General features: G+C 40.8%; 1 protein-coding gene across 2 annotated transcripts in view; it reads left to right on the top strand.

Moving 5' to 3' along the window:
• Positions 1–12,485, top strand: part of LOC119794056 (ras-associated and pleckstrin homology domains-containing protein 1-like) — a 120,046-nt gene that overhangs the window by 66,585 nt on the left and 40,976 nt on the right. For both annotated transcript variants that reach the window (XM_038301388.1, XM_038301386.1), the window contains exons 3-8: positions 7,385–7,519; positions 7,591–7,699; positions 7,775–7,911; positions 7,993–8,220; positions 8,777–8,929; positions 9,028–9,189. In XM_038301388.1, the coding sequence (XP_038157316.1) occupies positions 7,385–7,519; positions 7,591–7,699; positions 7,775–7,911; positions 7,993–8,220; positions 8,777–8,929; positions 9,028–9,189 (924 nt within the window). The remainder of the gene's footprint in view (positions 1–7,384; positions 7,520–7,590; positions 7,700–7,774; positions 7,912–7,992; positions 8,221–8,776; positions 8,930–9,027; positions 9,190–12,485) is intronic.

Below are 12,485 nucleotides of genomic sequence, written 5' to 3'. Positions count from 1 at the left end.
ATGGCCCAGAGATGCAGGAATCCTCCCCTTGTTTCTGGAAAGGAAAACTTCATTGGTTTGTCAGCGCTGCAAACGGCCGAATGTTGCAGCCGTTAGAGGTTTTCACAGAGCTGCTGTACCCTCTGCCATCCCCAAACCACACACACATATACTGGGCCTATCCTCCAGCATAAAAACAGTCCTCTCCAACCACAGCATCTAATTGTAGCGCCGCTCCTCACTATTTGTGAGTATGTTGTGTTTTTCCATGTGTTTGCATAAGGGTGTGTTCCTTTCTGCTCTCTAATCTCTGGCGTATATATGTTTCTGTGTGTGTGTGTGTGTGTGTGTGTGTTGGCTGCCTGAATGAAAGTCCCGTGGGGGGGTCAGCTGCCCAGGAATAGTGCATTCTGTCCTGGGTGAGAGCCGAGGGTCATCTGGGTGAGGCTGTAAGAAGGAAATGAAAGAGGCTGAAAAACTGGTCCCTCCTTACTAAAAATAGATTAATTTTTACTCATTTTAGACAAAGGAAAATTAAATTAAGCTCATTCCGATCCTTTTTCATACCCATTTTTTTCTCTATTAAGGATACGCACTACAATTTGACATGTGCATGTGCTCCCATTTAGCTGTAGCATTAGCAACGTTAGCAGTTAGACATGGGTTTGTTTGTAAGTGAAAAGTGACACAAGCAGCATCACCTCCAGACTGCTTGAAGGTGAGTCCCTGATTGGTCGAATGGAGATGGGTTTGGTGTTTAGCCTCGTGAGACCATCCTGATCTCGCGAGCTTTCAAGGTTTCACTTGCAGATCAGTCTGGAGACTCTCCGTTAAAGAAAATTTGGAGCCGTTCACCAAACGAACGTCCAATCAGCGTTGGCTTTGCGGCGGGTTGAGGTGTGACGCAACGAGAAGCGCGACAGTTCAGTCTAAAGAACATTGCGGCTTCAGCCGATGAAACTAGCGTTAGCGTGGCTATCGAGCAAGTTTTATCGGAATTACAGAGTATTTCTTCACTGAAAGAAGAGTAAAACACTGCTCTGGAGGATTTTCTCAGAGGAAAAGATGTTTTTGCTCTTCTCCCGACTGGTTTCGGCAAGAGTTTGATCTATCAATTGGCTCCTCTTCATCGTCGCTCTGTTACGTCATATGCTTCCTTGATCTGATTGGTTTATTTGGCCCGTCTATCACCAACATAGGCCAATCAGCTAACCAGTATTTTCGCCCCTTCCCAAAATTACTTCAACGGAAGGTTTCCAGATGGATATGCAGAGCAAATCCATCTGGCGGAGTCAGTTTATATGGTGTTAGCAAGGCAGGCTAATGTAAGAAGCCTTCCAATAATGACGTAAATCAAAAAATAAAAAAATTATATATATACTGTACTATAGTCTGCCCCCTATCGGTATCGGTCTGTATCGGCCTTAAAACTGAATATCGGACATCGGCCACCCCACCGATATTTAACCCGATATTTGATCAGCTTCTGAGTTTCTAAAGTTTAAAAAAAAAATAAAAAATACTACTTCTTCTTCCTCAAAAACTTCTTTTTTACAGACTTAAAAACTTCTAAAGACGAGGGAAAAAATGTTGATACATTAAAATATCACAATATCTTCATATGCTGATATATTGCCATTTAAAAACACCATATCAATCTCTTTTACTAATGAAATATTGCTATATGTCATCGTTATGCTACGAAATCCCCCGAAAATTCACGAAATTTTGCCATATTTTTCTATGTTGATATATTGACGCGGTATCGATCTATTTTACTAACAAAATCTCACAAGAATTTGCTAAATATCACGAGAGTTTGTAACAGAACGATGAAATTTCACGATATTTTGAAAGTAAAATAGATCGATACCGCGTTTTTAAAAATCAATTTGATATCAGCATATGAAAATATATTTGAGTATATTGTTTTTCAATGTGTCAGAAATGGATAATAAAACTGCCATTTTCAATGACTACTTATTTTTGTCCAGCTTTAACATCAGTATCGATATCGGTTATCGGCTACATGAGTTTTAAAATATCAGCATATCGGATATCGGCCAAAATCCCAATATCGTGCATCTCTATACTGTACTGTTAATTGTTTTAACAATATAAAACTGAACCTGGAGAATAAATAACCAATATACAGCTGTGAACATTTTTACAGTAATGGATATTTGAAAATAGCAGCAACATCAGAGATGTGCAAAATGACAGCAGCAGGTTATTTAACTTACTAAGGTAGAAACTGTGCAAAAATCAGCATGAATGGAACAACTTATTGAGGTTGTTAGGAACAGTGGTGGTTCTAGAGTCTTATAGCTGCTGGGAGGAAGGATCTGTGATGACGCTCCCTGGTGCATTTAAGGTGCAGCAGCCTCACTGAAGGAGCTCTCCCTAATTCTGCTATGTGTGTATGTATGTTTATATATGTATATATATATGTGTGTTTGTGCATTTTGTTTTTTGTTTTTAAAAGAATGGCAACGATTTTTCGATTTTTTCCTACTGCTGCTTAAATACCGAAGTATGATTTTTTTTTTTTTGTAGTTTACTTTTTAGTTTATCTATATCAAATTCAGCTCCCACCAAGGCAATGTATTCTGTCACTAAACAAAAAGGTATATCATGTCAATACTTAGAAGCATATGTAACAGCAATACAGTTACAGTGATCTTGTCTTATTTCTATATTATCAATGCTGATTACATCATCAAGCAGAGCAGCACAGCAGGTAGTGATGATTTATATCTCTTACTTGTTACCTTTTATTTAGGCCTGATGCCTTCACCTAAATAGAAGATATACACTTCATTCATTTGGACTAAACAGTTTTGGATCGATATCAGCTGTTGTCCAATACGCTCAGCTCAGGTACTTTAGGTTGGATCAGAGGGGGGAAGGTTGGAGAGGGACGGACAAACATCACTCTGTGCCCCAGACAGTTTACTAACTATGTAAACCTCAAAGAATCAAACAAGGTTGAAAAGAAGCTATTTTTTCCATTTCTTTCATGATAGACATACTGATGTCAGACTGTTTGCTGCTTTTCAACCTCAGCTGTAATCTGCTGATTCTGTTTTAAACCAACTTTGCTTTTTTTTAAATAACTTTAAAATTATTTTATAAAGAAAGTTGCAGTAAGCTTTTTGCTGTTTTAATTATCACCTAGCAGCAGAGTTCAAATCTGTGTGTGAGAGAATCACTAAGAGGAAGAGCTTCCACACTGAAGAGTGTTATAAACAGACATACTGTGTGTTTGGCCCGCTCATAGATTTAGGAGGTTTGCGGTCTGGAACAGCTGGAGATGCTCTAAATGTTTGTAAGGCGGGGGAGCTTCTGGTCACAGGTTGCTTATATGTTGCTGCCAAAGCAGACGGTCTCAGTTTAGAGAAAGAAATATCAAAGCAGAACTTCCAATTTCAAAACAGGTCAGTGGGTCAGTATTTGATTTAAATGCTACAAGCTTGGAGTTGTTTTATTATTATTTAATTTGATCTTTATGCAATAATAAACTCCATAAAAGTTTTCAGAAATGTTTCTGTTCCTGAGTTTGGAATGAACTCAAACAGCAGGCTAGCTAACAGGAAGCTAAGCCTATTTAATCACCTACTGACATGAACTGCCTCCACTCTAATATTTAATGCAACAAGTGTGTCTGCTTTGCTTTCGTATTCATGTTTAGCTGCTGGTTAATGTGTTTTGTTGGGGTCATTCATCCCATCTTACATCCAGAGGGGATTTACCTTTAGGCAATACTAGGCGGTTGCCTAGGGGCCCTAGTTGCTGGGGGCCCCATAAAACTCTGTTTACATGTATGGTTAATACAACTATTCCTTATTTGTGCACATTAATTATGTTTTTGATAAACATTCTTTCACTAAAATGCCATCAAAACGCTGATAATATTAAGTGTGTCTCAGCCCCCCCCTTCAGTGTCCACCATATTGGATCAGTCCATTTGCTGCACATGTTCAGAAAGCTCCAAACAGACAGCAGCAAACCATTTGAAAACAAACCATGCAAAGAGCAGTGTTGCCAACTTAGCGCTTTAGTCGCTATATTTAGCCAATTTTCAGACCCCTCTAGAACTTTGATTTGAAAAAAGCTCCTAGCGCCAAATCTAGCGGCTTTTTTCTGCTACTGGAGACTTTGGAGACAACATCTAAAAGCAGCGAACTCTGCTCTCCAGAGCAAGTAGATTGGTAACCCCGCCTCCTGCTCTCCTCTATCTTATCTGCTGTCATGATTCATGCAGCTATTATTTCATCCAAATGAAAAATGGAGAACAGATAAGCAGATCATGGCTTGTCTACAGTGAAAAGAAGGACTGGGTTATTTACTTTGGCCTTTTTGGAAACACAGGAAGGAGCAATCAGCTAAGTGAGCTTAGTGCTTGGAAAAAATCTTTCATTCCTTTAGAGACAGCATGAAAAGTCAGCTGAGTACAAAACATAGAGAGGAAAACAAGAAGAAAAGGGACAAGAAGAGAGGGACACAACCTAGAACAGATAATGGATGTCTATTCTATTAACATTTCTCTATCTGTAGAATGGGGCTGTTTTATGTGTTGTCCTCTCATCTCAGAGGGCCCCCTGCCTGTCTTTGCCTAGGGCCCCAAATTTCCCAAATCTGGCCCTGCTTACATCTACCTCTAAAGATCAGGTCACTGCTTTTGAAAATATGGATTACATTTTAGGTCAGTAAGTGGGATTTGATTTAACCATCATTGGGGGGAAGAAAAAAAAAAAAAAAAAAGAGTATGGAAAACTATTAAGATTCTCAATGTCCTTCTGCCTATAAAACTTTCTCACTGTAGAAATATCCACCATCATTCATAAGATCTGTTGGTTATTATAAATAAAGGGAAAAAAAACAACTATAGAAAAGTGTGAAAAGTATACTTAGAAAATGTGAAGGAAACTATTTTTATTTCTCTGTGTTTCTATGTGAAAGAGGAGGTTGGGTCTGTATCATCCACTAAAGGTTCGTCTAGTCTCCTCTCCTCTCCTCTCCTCTCCTCTCCTCTCCTCTCCTCTCCTCTCCTCTCCTCTCCTCTCCTCTCCTCTCCTCTCCTCTCCTCTCCTCTCCTCTCCTCTCCTCTCCTCTCCTCTCCTCTCCTCTCCTCTCCTCTCCTCTCCTCTCCTCTCCTCTCCTTTAGTCTCTTCTCCTCTCCTCTCCTCTCCTTTAGTCTCTTCTCCTCTCCTCTCCTTTAGTCTCTTCTCCTCTCCTTTAGTCTCCTCTCCTCTAGTCTCCTCTCCTCTCGTCTCCTCTCCTCTGTGTGTTGACTTTTTCTCAGAGTGGGAACATAAACACATGCTCCACATTCATCCGTGAGGACCGTTACTCTACATCTGTTCCTGCTTCTTCGTTTCTTTGTTCTGAATCTGGTGTTAAAGACTATTTTTAGACTCAGGAACTTGATAGAGGGATTTCAAAGTTCTGGACCCAGCTAGCATTGTGAGATAAAGTCACAGCTCTGAAAATAAAGAATGACGACAACCATTTAAATTCACTGTTCACCAGCTGCAGAGTTTATTGCATAAAACTGGCATTAATGATACAGTTTCACTCAATAAAATTCATAAATGTTCTGGATAAATGTTAACGGGCCCAGATGGATCATTTATAGCTATGACTCGATTGGCAGACTCCAGACTTTGACCCAACTAGGCCTCTGTAGTCTTTAACAGGTTCTGTTTTTAGTGGCTCTGCTGTTTCTCTCTGGCTGATGGAACAACTTAAAGTCTGTGACTAAAGACTATGACAATGTTGGGCATGCAGCTGGAGCAGTGGTTAGTGCGCACCGCCCATGTACGGAGGGTTCGATTCCGACCAGTGGTCCTTTGGAGCATGCCCCCACCCCTCTCATCCCCCACCCACCCCCACCCCCCCTTTCCTGTCAGCCTACTGTCAGAAAAACGAGCCACTAGTGCCGTAAAAACTCAAAAAAAGAAAGACTGACGGTGTTCAAAGAATCTAAATCTCAACATTTCCAAGATAAGATTGAAATTAGCTCCACAGTTAGCTGTTTCCATTCTACTTAAAGAGATAGACACTTGGGTAGTAGACCTAGAAATATAAAACCAACTCCAGATACATTCAATCTAGGAATCTGGCTGATGGACATTTAGCTCACGATAGATTAGCACCTAAATCTATTTAAAGAAAAAGTTCGGTCAGCAAGGAATAATCAATGGATCATTATTTATTTAGTGGTAATAAGTAAAAAAATTTGAATGATAATTTTTGTCGTGATCATGATTCGTCTGGGAGCGGCCATTTTTGCCCAAATATAGTAACCCCTCCCTCCTGCCATCTTCCAGCAGTGACGTCACGGTGCGGTAAGCCTAGCGCCATTCTCCCCACTTTACAAGCTAAATCAATGGGAACTACTAGACACATCTGCAATCAACAACAATTATTGAAGATTTCCAGAGGACTTCACCACTGAAATTCACCAGAGCTATAGTGAAACTGACAATGCCCACGTGCATGGCAGCTGGATGCTGGAATACATCGGGGAAAAGTGGAAAAAAAAGAGTTATTCCACCTTTCTGATTCCTGATCCTCCACGGACGGGTTGGTCGTTGGATCGCCAACTTGAAGAGGGAGGATTTGCCATCGAACTTCTGGCCAGAGAAAAAACCCGTAATATGTAGCCAACATTTGGAAGAATGTTTTCAAGATGACTTGGATAATAGCGCATTGTGACAAACACCAGATACAGCACTGGGACTTGATCAACAGCCGATACCGCACCGTGACGTCACAAACCAGCAGGTGGCAGTAGTGTTCTTTGACAAACATGGATGCCTCCAGTAAAGCACATTCACATGAAAATTACTCTGAATTAAAAACACTTATCATTTACTGAACAGTGGTTAATAATTTCATATTTAAAGTATTTTCAGAAGTTTGAATTCTGAATATGACCGAACTTTTCCTTTAAAACCAACGGAAGACTGAATTCTCCAGTATGATGCTGGGGATTTAAAATCAAAGGCTATCAATGATTAAAAAATTATTTGTGGTTATTAGAATCAGGATTATTGTTTTTTAATGTCTTATGCCTTGCAATCAAAACTGATTCTGTAAAATGAAACGGATTGTGGACGGATTTGGATCAGGCTTGAATATTGTTTGATCTGTCAGCTGCAGATAGAATGAAGCTCAGTTTTTTCTCTGAAGGCTGTTTTTACACTAGTTTGAGTGTGGAAAGAGTTTATTGATGGTAAAGATGGAAAATCACCCTGAAATCCTTTGCTGAAGTGTTTTTAGGTCAAACATATCCCTGACATTTATCTTTATCTACATGCTTGCAGTACCCATGATTGGCCACTAGGTGGAGATGAAGGATCTGCTCTAACTGACTGCTTCCATTTCTTTGACTCCTCAGATGGATCAGCTTTCAGATGAGGAGGTAGAGGTCAGGGGGGAGGAAGATGAGGAAGAAGAGGACAGTGATAAGGACGACCAGGACCTGGATAAGATGTTTGGAGCCTGGCTGGGAGAACTGGACAAGCTGACCCAGGTACAGAGCAGGATGTGGATCTAATCCCTGGCAGTGGTGGAAATGTAAACTTAACTCCTCCATGTGTGCAGAGCTTGGATGACGGCCGTCCGGAAGGTTCCCCTCAACAGAAAGCTCCCCTCAGACAGGAGACCAACATGGCAAACTTCTCCTACAGATTCTCCATCTATAACATCAATGGTGAGACGTACGTCGATGTAACGCGCCGCTCTGCTGCCTGCAGTCCATCTTCATTCATGTCTGGTTTGTGTGCAGAGGCCCTGAATCAGGGGGAGAATGTGGACCTAAACGCCCTCATGGCCGACCTCTCGTCCATCGAGCAGGAGCTCAGCACCATCAACACCAAGTCCAGTAGCAGCGGAATGGCCCGGCTGGGACTCACAGACACCAAGGTGCCCGTCTGGTTTGTTGTTCATTATTTGGAGTTCTTCTCATCTTGCTGCAGCTTTCAAAAACTCTCATCTGGTTTGCAGGTGAGGCAGAAGCCTCCGGCTGGGCGCAGCAGCAGGCAGCCGTCGACAGGGGGCGCCAGTGCTGTTAACAGTGTCTCTGGTGGGGGGGGCAGCAGCGGGGCGAGCAGCAGCAGCAGCAGCACCAGAGCGTCTCCGGCCGGAACCATCAGAGCTCCAAGCGGCCAGCAGGGGAGGCCGGCGCTGGCGTCCAACTTCAGCCTGGATGACATCACGGCTCAGCTGGAGAAGGTTTGATCCCTTCATCCGTCTGACGCCAACCTGAGAGATCGGGACATTCCTTCCTTCCTTCCTTCCTTCCTTCCATCCTTCCTTCCTTCCTTCCTTTTCCTTTCCTTGATTCATTTCTTCCTACCTTCCTTCCTTCCTTCCTTCCTTTTCTTCCTTCCTTCCTTCCTTACTTTTCCTTGATTCATTTCTTTCTTATTTTCTTTATTTCTCTCCTTCATTCCTTCCTTCCTTCCTTCCTTGATTCATTTCTTTCTTATTTTCTTATTTTCCTTCCTTCTCTCCTTCTCTCCTTCCTTCCTTCCTTCCTTCCTTCCTTGATTCATTTCTTTCTTATTTTCTTATTTTCTTTCTTTCTCTCCTTCATTCCTTCCTTCCTTCCTTCCTTCCTTGATTAATTTCTTTCTTATTTTCTTATTTTCTTTCTTTCTCTCCTTCCTTCCTTCCTTCTATTATTAGAAACCTTTGGTTTTTCAGTGCAGCCCTTGTATTTCATTCGGTTTGTGAACAGAGAATGAAAACTCATCACATGATGACTCATGTCTTCCTCTGTCCTCAGGCGTCTCTCAGCATGGATGAAGCTGCACGACAGACCTCCTCTCACTCTCTTAGCTCCGCCTCCTCCTACACGTCAGCCTCGGTGCGACGGCCAGGATCCTCTCATCGTCAACATCGACGGACTGGATCAGTGGGCACGGTCAGCGAGCATGAGGTAAAAAAACAACATTACGTCTGTGGAAGCGTCTCAGCCTCAACAAAACAGGATATTTTCAGACTGGTGCTCTTATTTTTCCTGTTTTTCCTCTTCAGGTGCGTTCGTTTGTCCACTCCTCCCGCTCCTCTGTCACATCAGCGTCCGGCATCTCTGTTAACTCCGCCTCCTCCATGGATTCCCTGGACAGCGTCCTGCACTGTCAAGCTGATGGCCCACAGCCGGGTGAAGGAGCCGGTCAGGGGCATCCAAACGCAGAGGTACAGGCTGGAATAAGCAGGCAGGGCGCTCTGTTGTCTGGAGCTAAATATGGAACAGAAACCTGTTAATTACATCATTATAAACTAAAATCAATGCAGCTGATTAGAGAAAAAGTCATCGTGATCTAAATTTTAGTGCTGAGTCCTTCCCAAACAGGAGTACTCACTTTAATCAGCATGACCACTGAATGATGCTTCACTGACACCTGTCTTTAAACTGGGATTATGGGCCCATTAGGAACAGAATAAGTTAATCCATCAATAACTGCACTCATAGAAATGATTAGCAAGCGGCGCTATCATAGGGACTCAGAGGATGGAGAACAATGGAGGGAAACCCAAATAAGAGACGCCAGTTCCCTGTAGGTTCATTAAACCCTGGATTTATTAATCACATTAACGCTGGAATATAAAGATATTGGAATGTATAAAAACAGTCAAAGGTTTTTACTAAAAGGCTCCGGAACATTTCAAAATAAATTAGCTATATTCCTTAGCATATTAATAATAGGACTGGATGGGTGTATAGACTTAAAATCTAATCACTACAGCCCAACATAAACAGATTTACTCATTTAAAACTGGCTTATTTAGGACACCAGCTGTATAAAAAAGTCTTATTTTTGTTATCAAACAGCACACAGTAAACCCTTTTTATATTTTTTTTCTTTAAATGTGTCAATGCTTTATTTTAAAAACCATAATAATAATAATTAAACTTTATTAATCTCACATTGGAGAGTTTACCTCTGCATTTAACCCATCCCCTTTGGGAGCAGTGGGCTGCCATCGTGCGGCGCCCGGGGAGCAGTGAGAGGTTAAGGATCTTACTCAGAGACCCAGAGTCAGGGTTCCCGCGGGTCCTTAAAAAGTCTTAAAACGCCTTGAATTCTTCTAAATAAAACTAAGGCCTTAATTGGTATTAAAATGTCTTAAATCAGTCTTCCGTAGGTCTTATTTTTTAAAACATCATAAATAGGATTATTTTTATTACGATTTATTTTTGTAATCTAAATAAAACCTTGAAATTGACGATTTTTTTTTTTTTCATAAAAAAAAATAATAATAGCTCGCCATTATTGGTTCCATCCCGATAGCGGAACCAATAAAAGCGTTGTTGCGGCCGGGACATTTGGGAGATGCACCGTTAACTTTTTGTCTGGAAAATATGAGCAAGTGTAAATGTAACATAAATTGTCTCCAGCCAAGAGTTTTCTCCATGGCTAAAACCAGGGAACATACATGAGGCTCAGTGGATTTATGCAAGAAGTCATTCAAGCTCAGAACGATGGGAATTAAGGCAGGGGAGTCGCACATGCGAAGCACGAAACACAAACCGTCAAATACGAGTTACCGAGAAACAGCCGGTATTTCTCAGTTTAGTTCCACCCTTGTCTCTGCAACGCCTCCACTTATCACCAAATCAAACATACTAAGAAAACCATACAAAGAAAAATAGCTGCTAAAAAGACTTAGCACTGGTTATGTTGTGGCTTTAAAACTGATTTGTTTTGTTCCCTGCTAAAACAAAGTTTGTGAATTCAGCTAAATAATTGTTAAAATATATCTGACATTGGTGTGTTTTAGCTTTCTTCCTGTATGGGAAGCTTTTCAACATTTGAAACATTAGTGCAGTGGTTTATGTTAAAATAAACCTTTGGGTTAAGTTGTCGCAAGCAGGATTTTCTTGTTTCTTGTGAATTTGGTCTTAAATTTTTATTTCAAGTGGCATTAAAAAGTCTTAAAAGTCTTGAATTTAACTTGCCTTATGCTGTAGGAACCCTGCAGTGTGGAAGTCTGTGGGGTTTGGGGCTCGAACCAATTCAGCCATGTTTTTTAAAGATGCGTATTTAAATGACAAAAAATACCAAAAACCAGATGATCCTGATAAAATGAGGTTATATGCAGAAAACTTCCATCCTGATGGTGTTTCTATGGTTCTTTTTTAGCCTGAATAGAATTCCAGCTCTGTACAGGATGAGCAGGCATAAACAGTCATGGCGCCATCTGCTGGCAGAACCACAGAACTACCAGAAAGCCAGACGGAGAGAGAACTGATAATAAAGTCTGACCGTCCTGCAATGCCTCACTGTAAGAAGTGAAGACCAACTGATATTCTTTAAATAAATGGAATTACAGCAGTTCAAAGATCTCAAACTAAGACATTTTTTTAAATTACAAGAATAAATTCACAACATAAAAATGAAAGTTGTTCAATTGGCAAAAAAAACTCAATATCATGAGAAAAAAAAAAAGAGTTATTAAGATCTAAGGTGATGAGATGGGCTGAACTTTTGAGGTTCTTTTCCATAAAATTAAGACTTTACTTTTAAAATTTTACGACTTTAATCCAATTTACCCAATGTTACGACTTTGGTTATGTAATTTGAAAAAACATTTTTGTTGCATCACGGCAATGAAACAAAATACAGAACAAAAATGAATGTCGAGAAATCCTACACACCCTAAACGCACCAAACATTTTACTCTACGCCTGTTTTCTTTGTGATGCTTCGATTTAAAAAAAGCAATTTCGTTGAGAAAAAGCTTTATAGTTTTGATCCAGGATAAAGCTGATTAAAAGCTTTGCTGGAGGTAAATATTCCTGATTATAAACCAACATAGTAAAAGCTCATCTATGATCGCTCGTCAGCTGCACAGTGATGGTAGGAATAAAAGGCTGAGAACAGTTGGAGCTCCCTGCTGCAGACACACTGCATTTTATACCATTGCTTTTGTTTACTATTTGTTTTGAATTTCCAAGCAGCCCGTACTGGGATGGCAAATAAAAACCAGTGGGAACCAGCTCAGACTTCAAGCAGAAAACCATCACTTAAGGAGCCTTTATGCTGCTGCAGCGACGGATCATCTAGTTACACATTTTAACACAAAACGCCTTAAAGGACAGAACAATTCAGTTCAGTTTATTTCTATAGCACCAATTCCCAACACGTCATCTCAAGGCAGTTTACAGTTCACCAGATCACACAGTCAGTTTGGTTCAAAGTTTTCAATCCCTCACATCAAGCATGCTTGTAGCTACAGTGGAGAGGAAAAGTCACTTTTAACAGGAAAAAAACCCAGAAGAACACCAGCATCTATAAACAAAGGTGTTGATGGCAGCAGCACAGCTGATATTTCTCTCCAGGATGGAGTCACAGCCAAACAGGAACAGACCAGATGAAGCTACTATGAGAAAAAGCAGAGAGAGCAGAACGTTAGAGATTGAAATAACAGATTCTGCAGAGTGGGAGAATAGAGATAGAATGAAGCAGAATGATGAAATGGGGGTCCCT

The sequence above is a fragment of the Cyprinodon tularosa genome, unplaced genomic scaffold (genome assembly GCF_016077235.1).
Source record: "Cyprinodon tularosa strain WSP-4 unplaced genomic scaffold, ASM1607723v1 ctg467, whole genome shotgun sequence".
Lineage (NCBI taxonomy): Eukaryota > Metazoa > Chordata > Actinopteri > Cyprinodontiformes > Cyprinodontidae > Cyprinodon > Cyprinodon tularosa.
The sequence above is the reverse complement of the archived record's forward strand: the minus strand, read 5'-3'. Positions and strand labels throughout refer to the sequence as shown.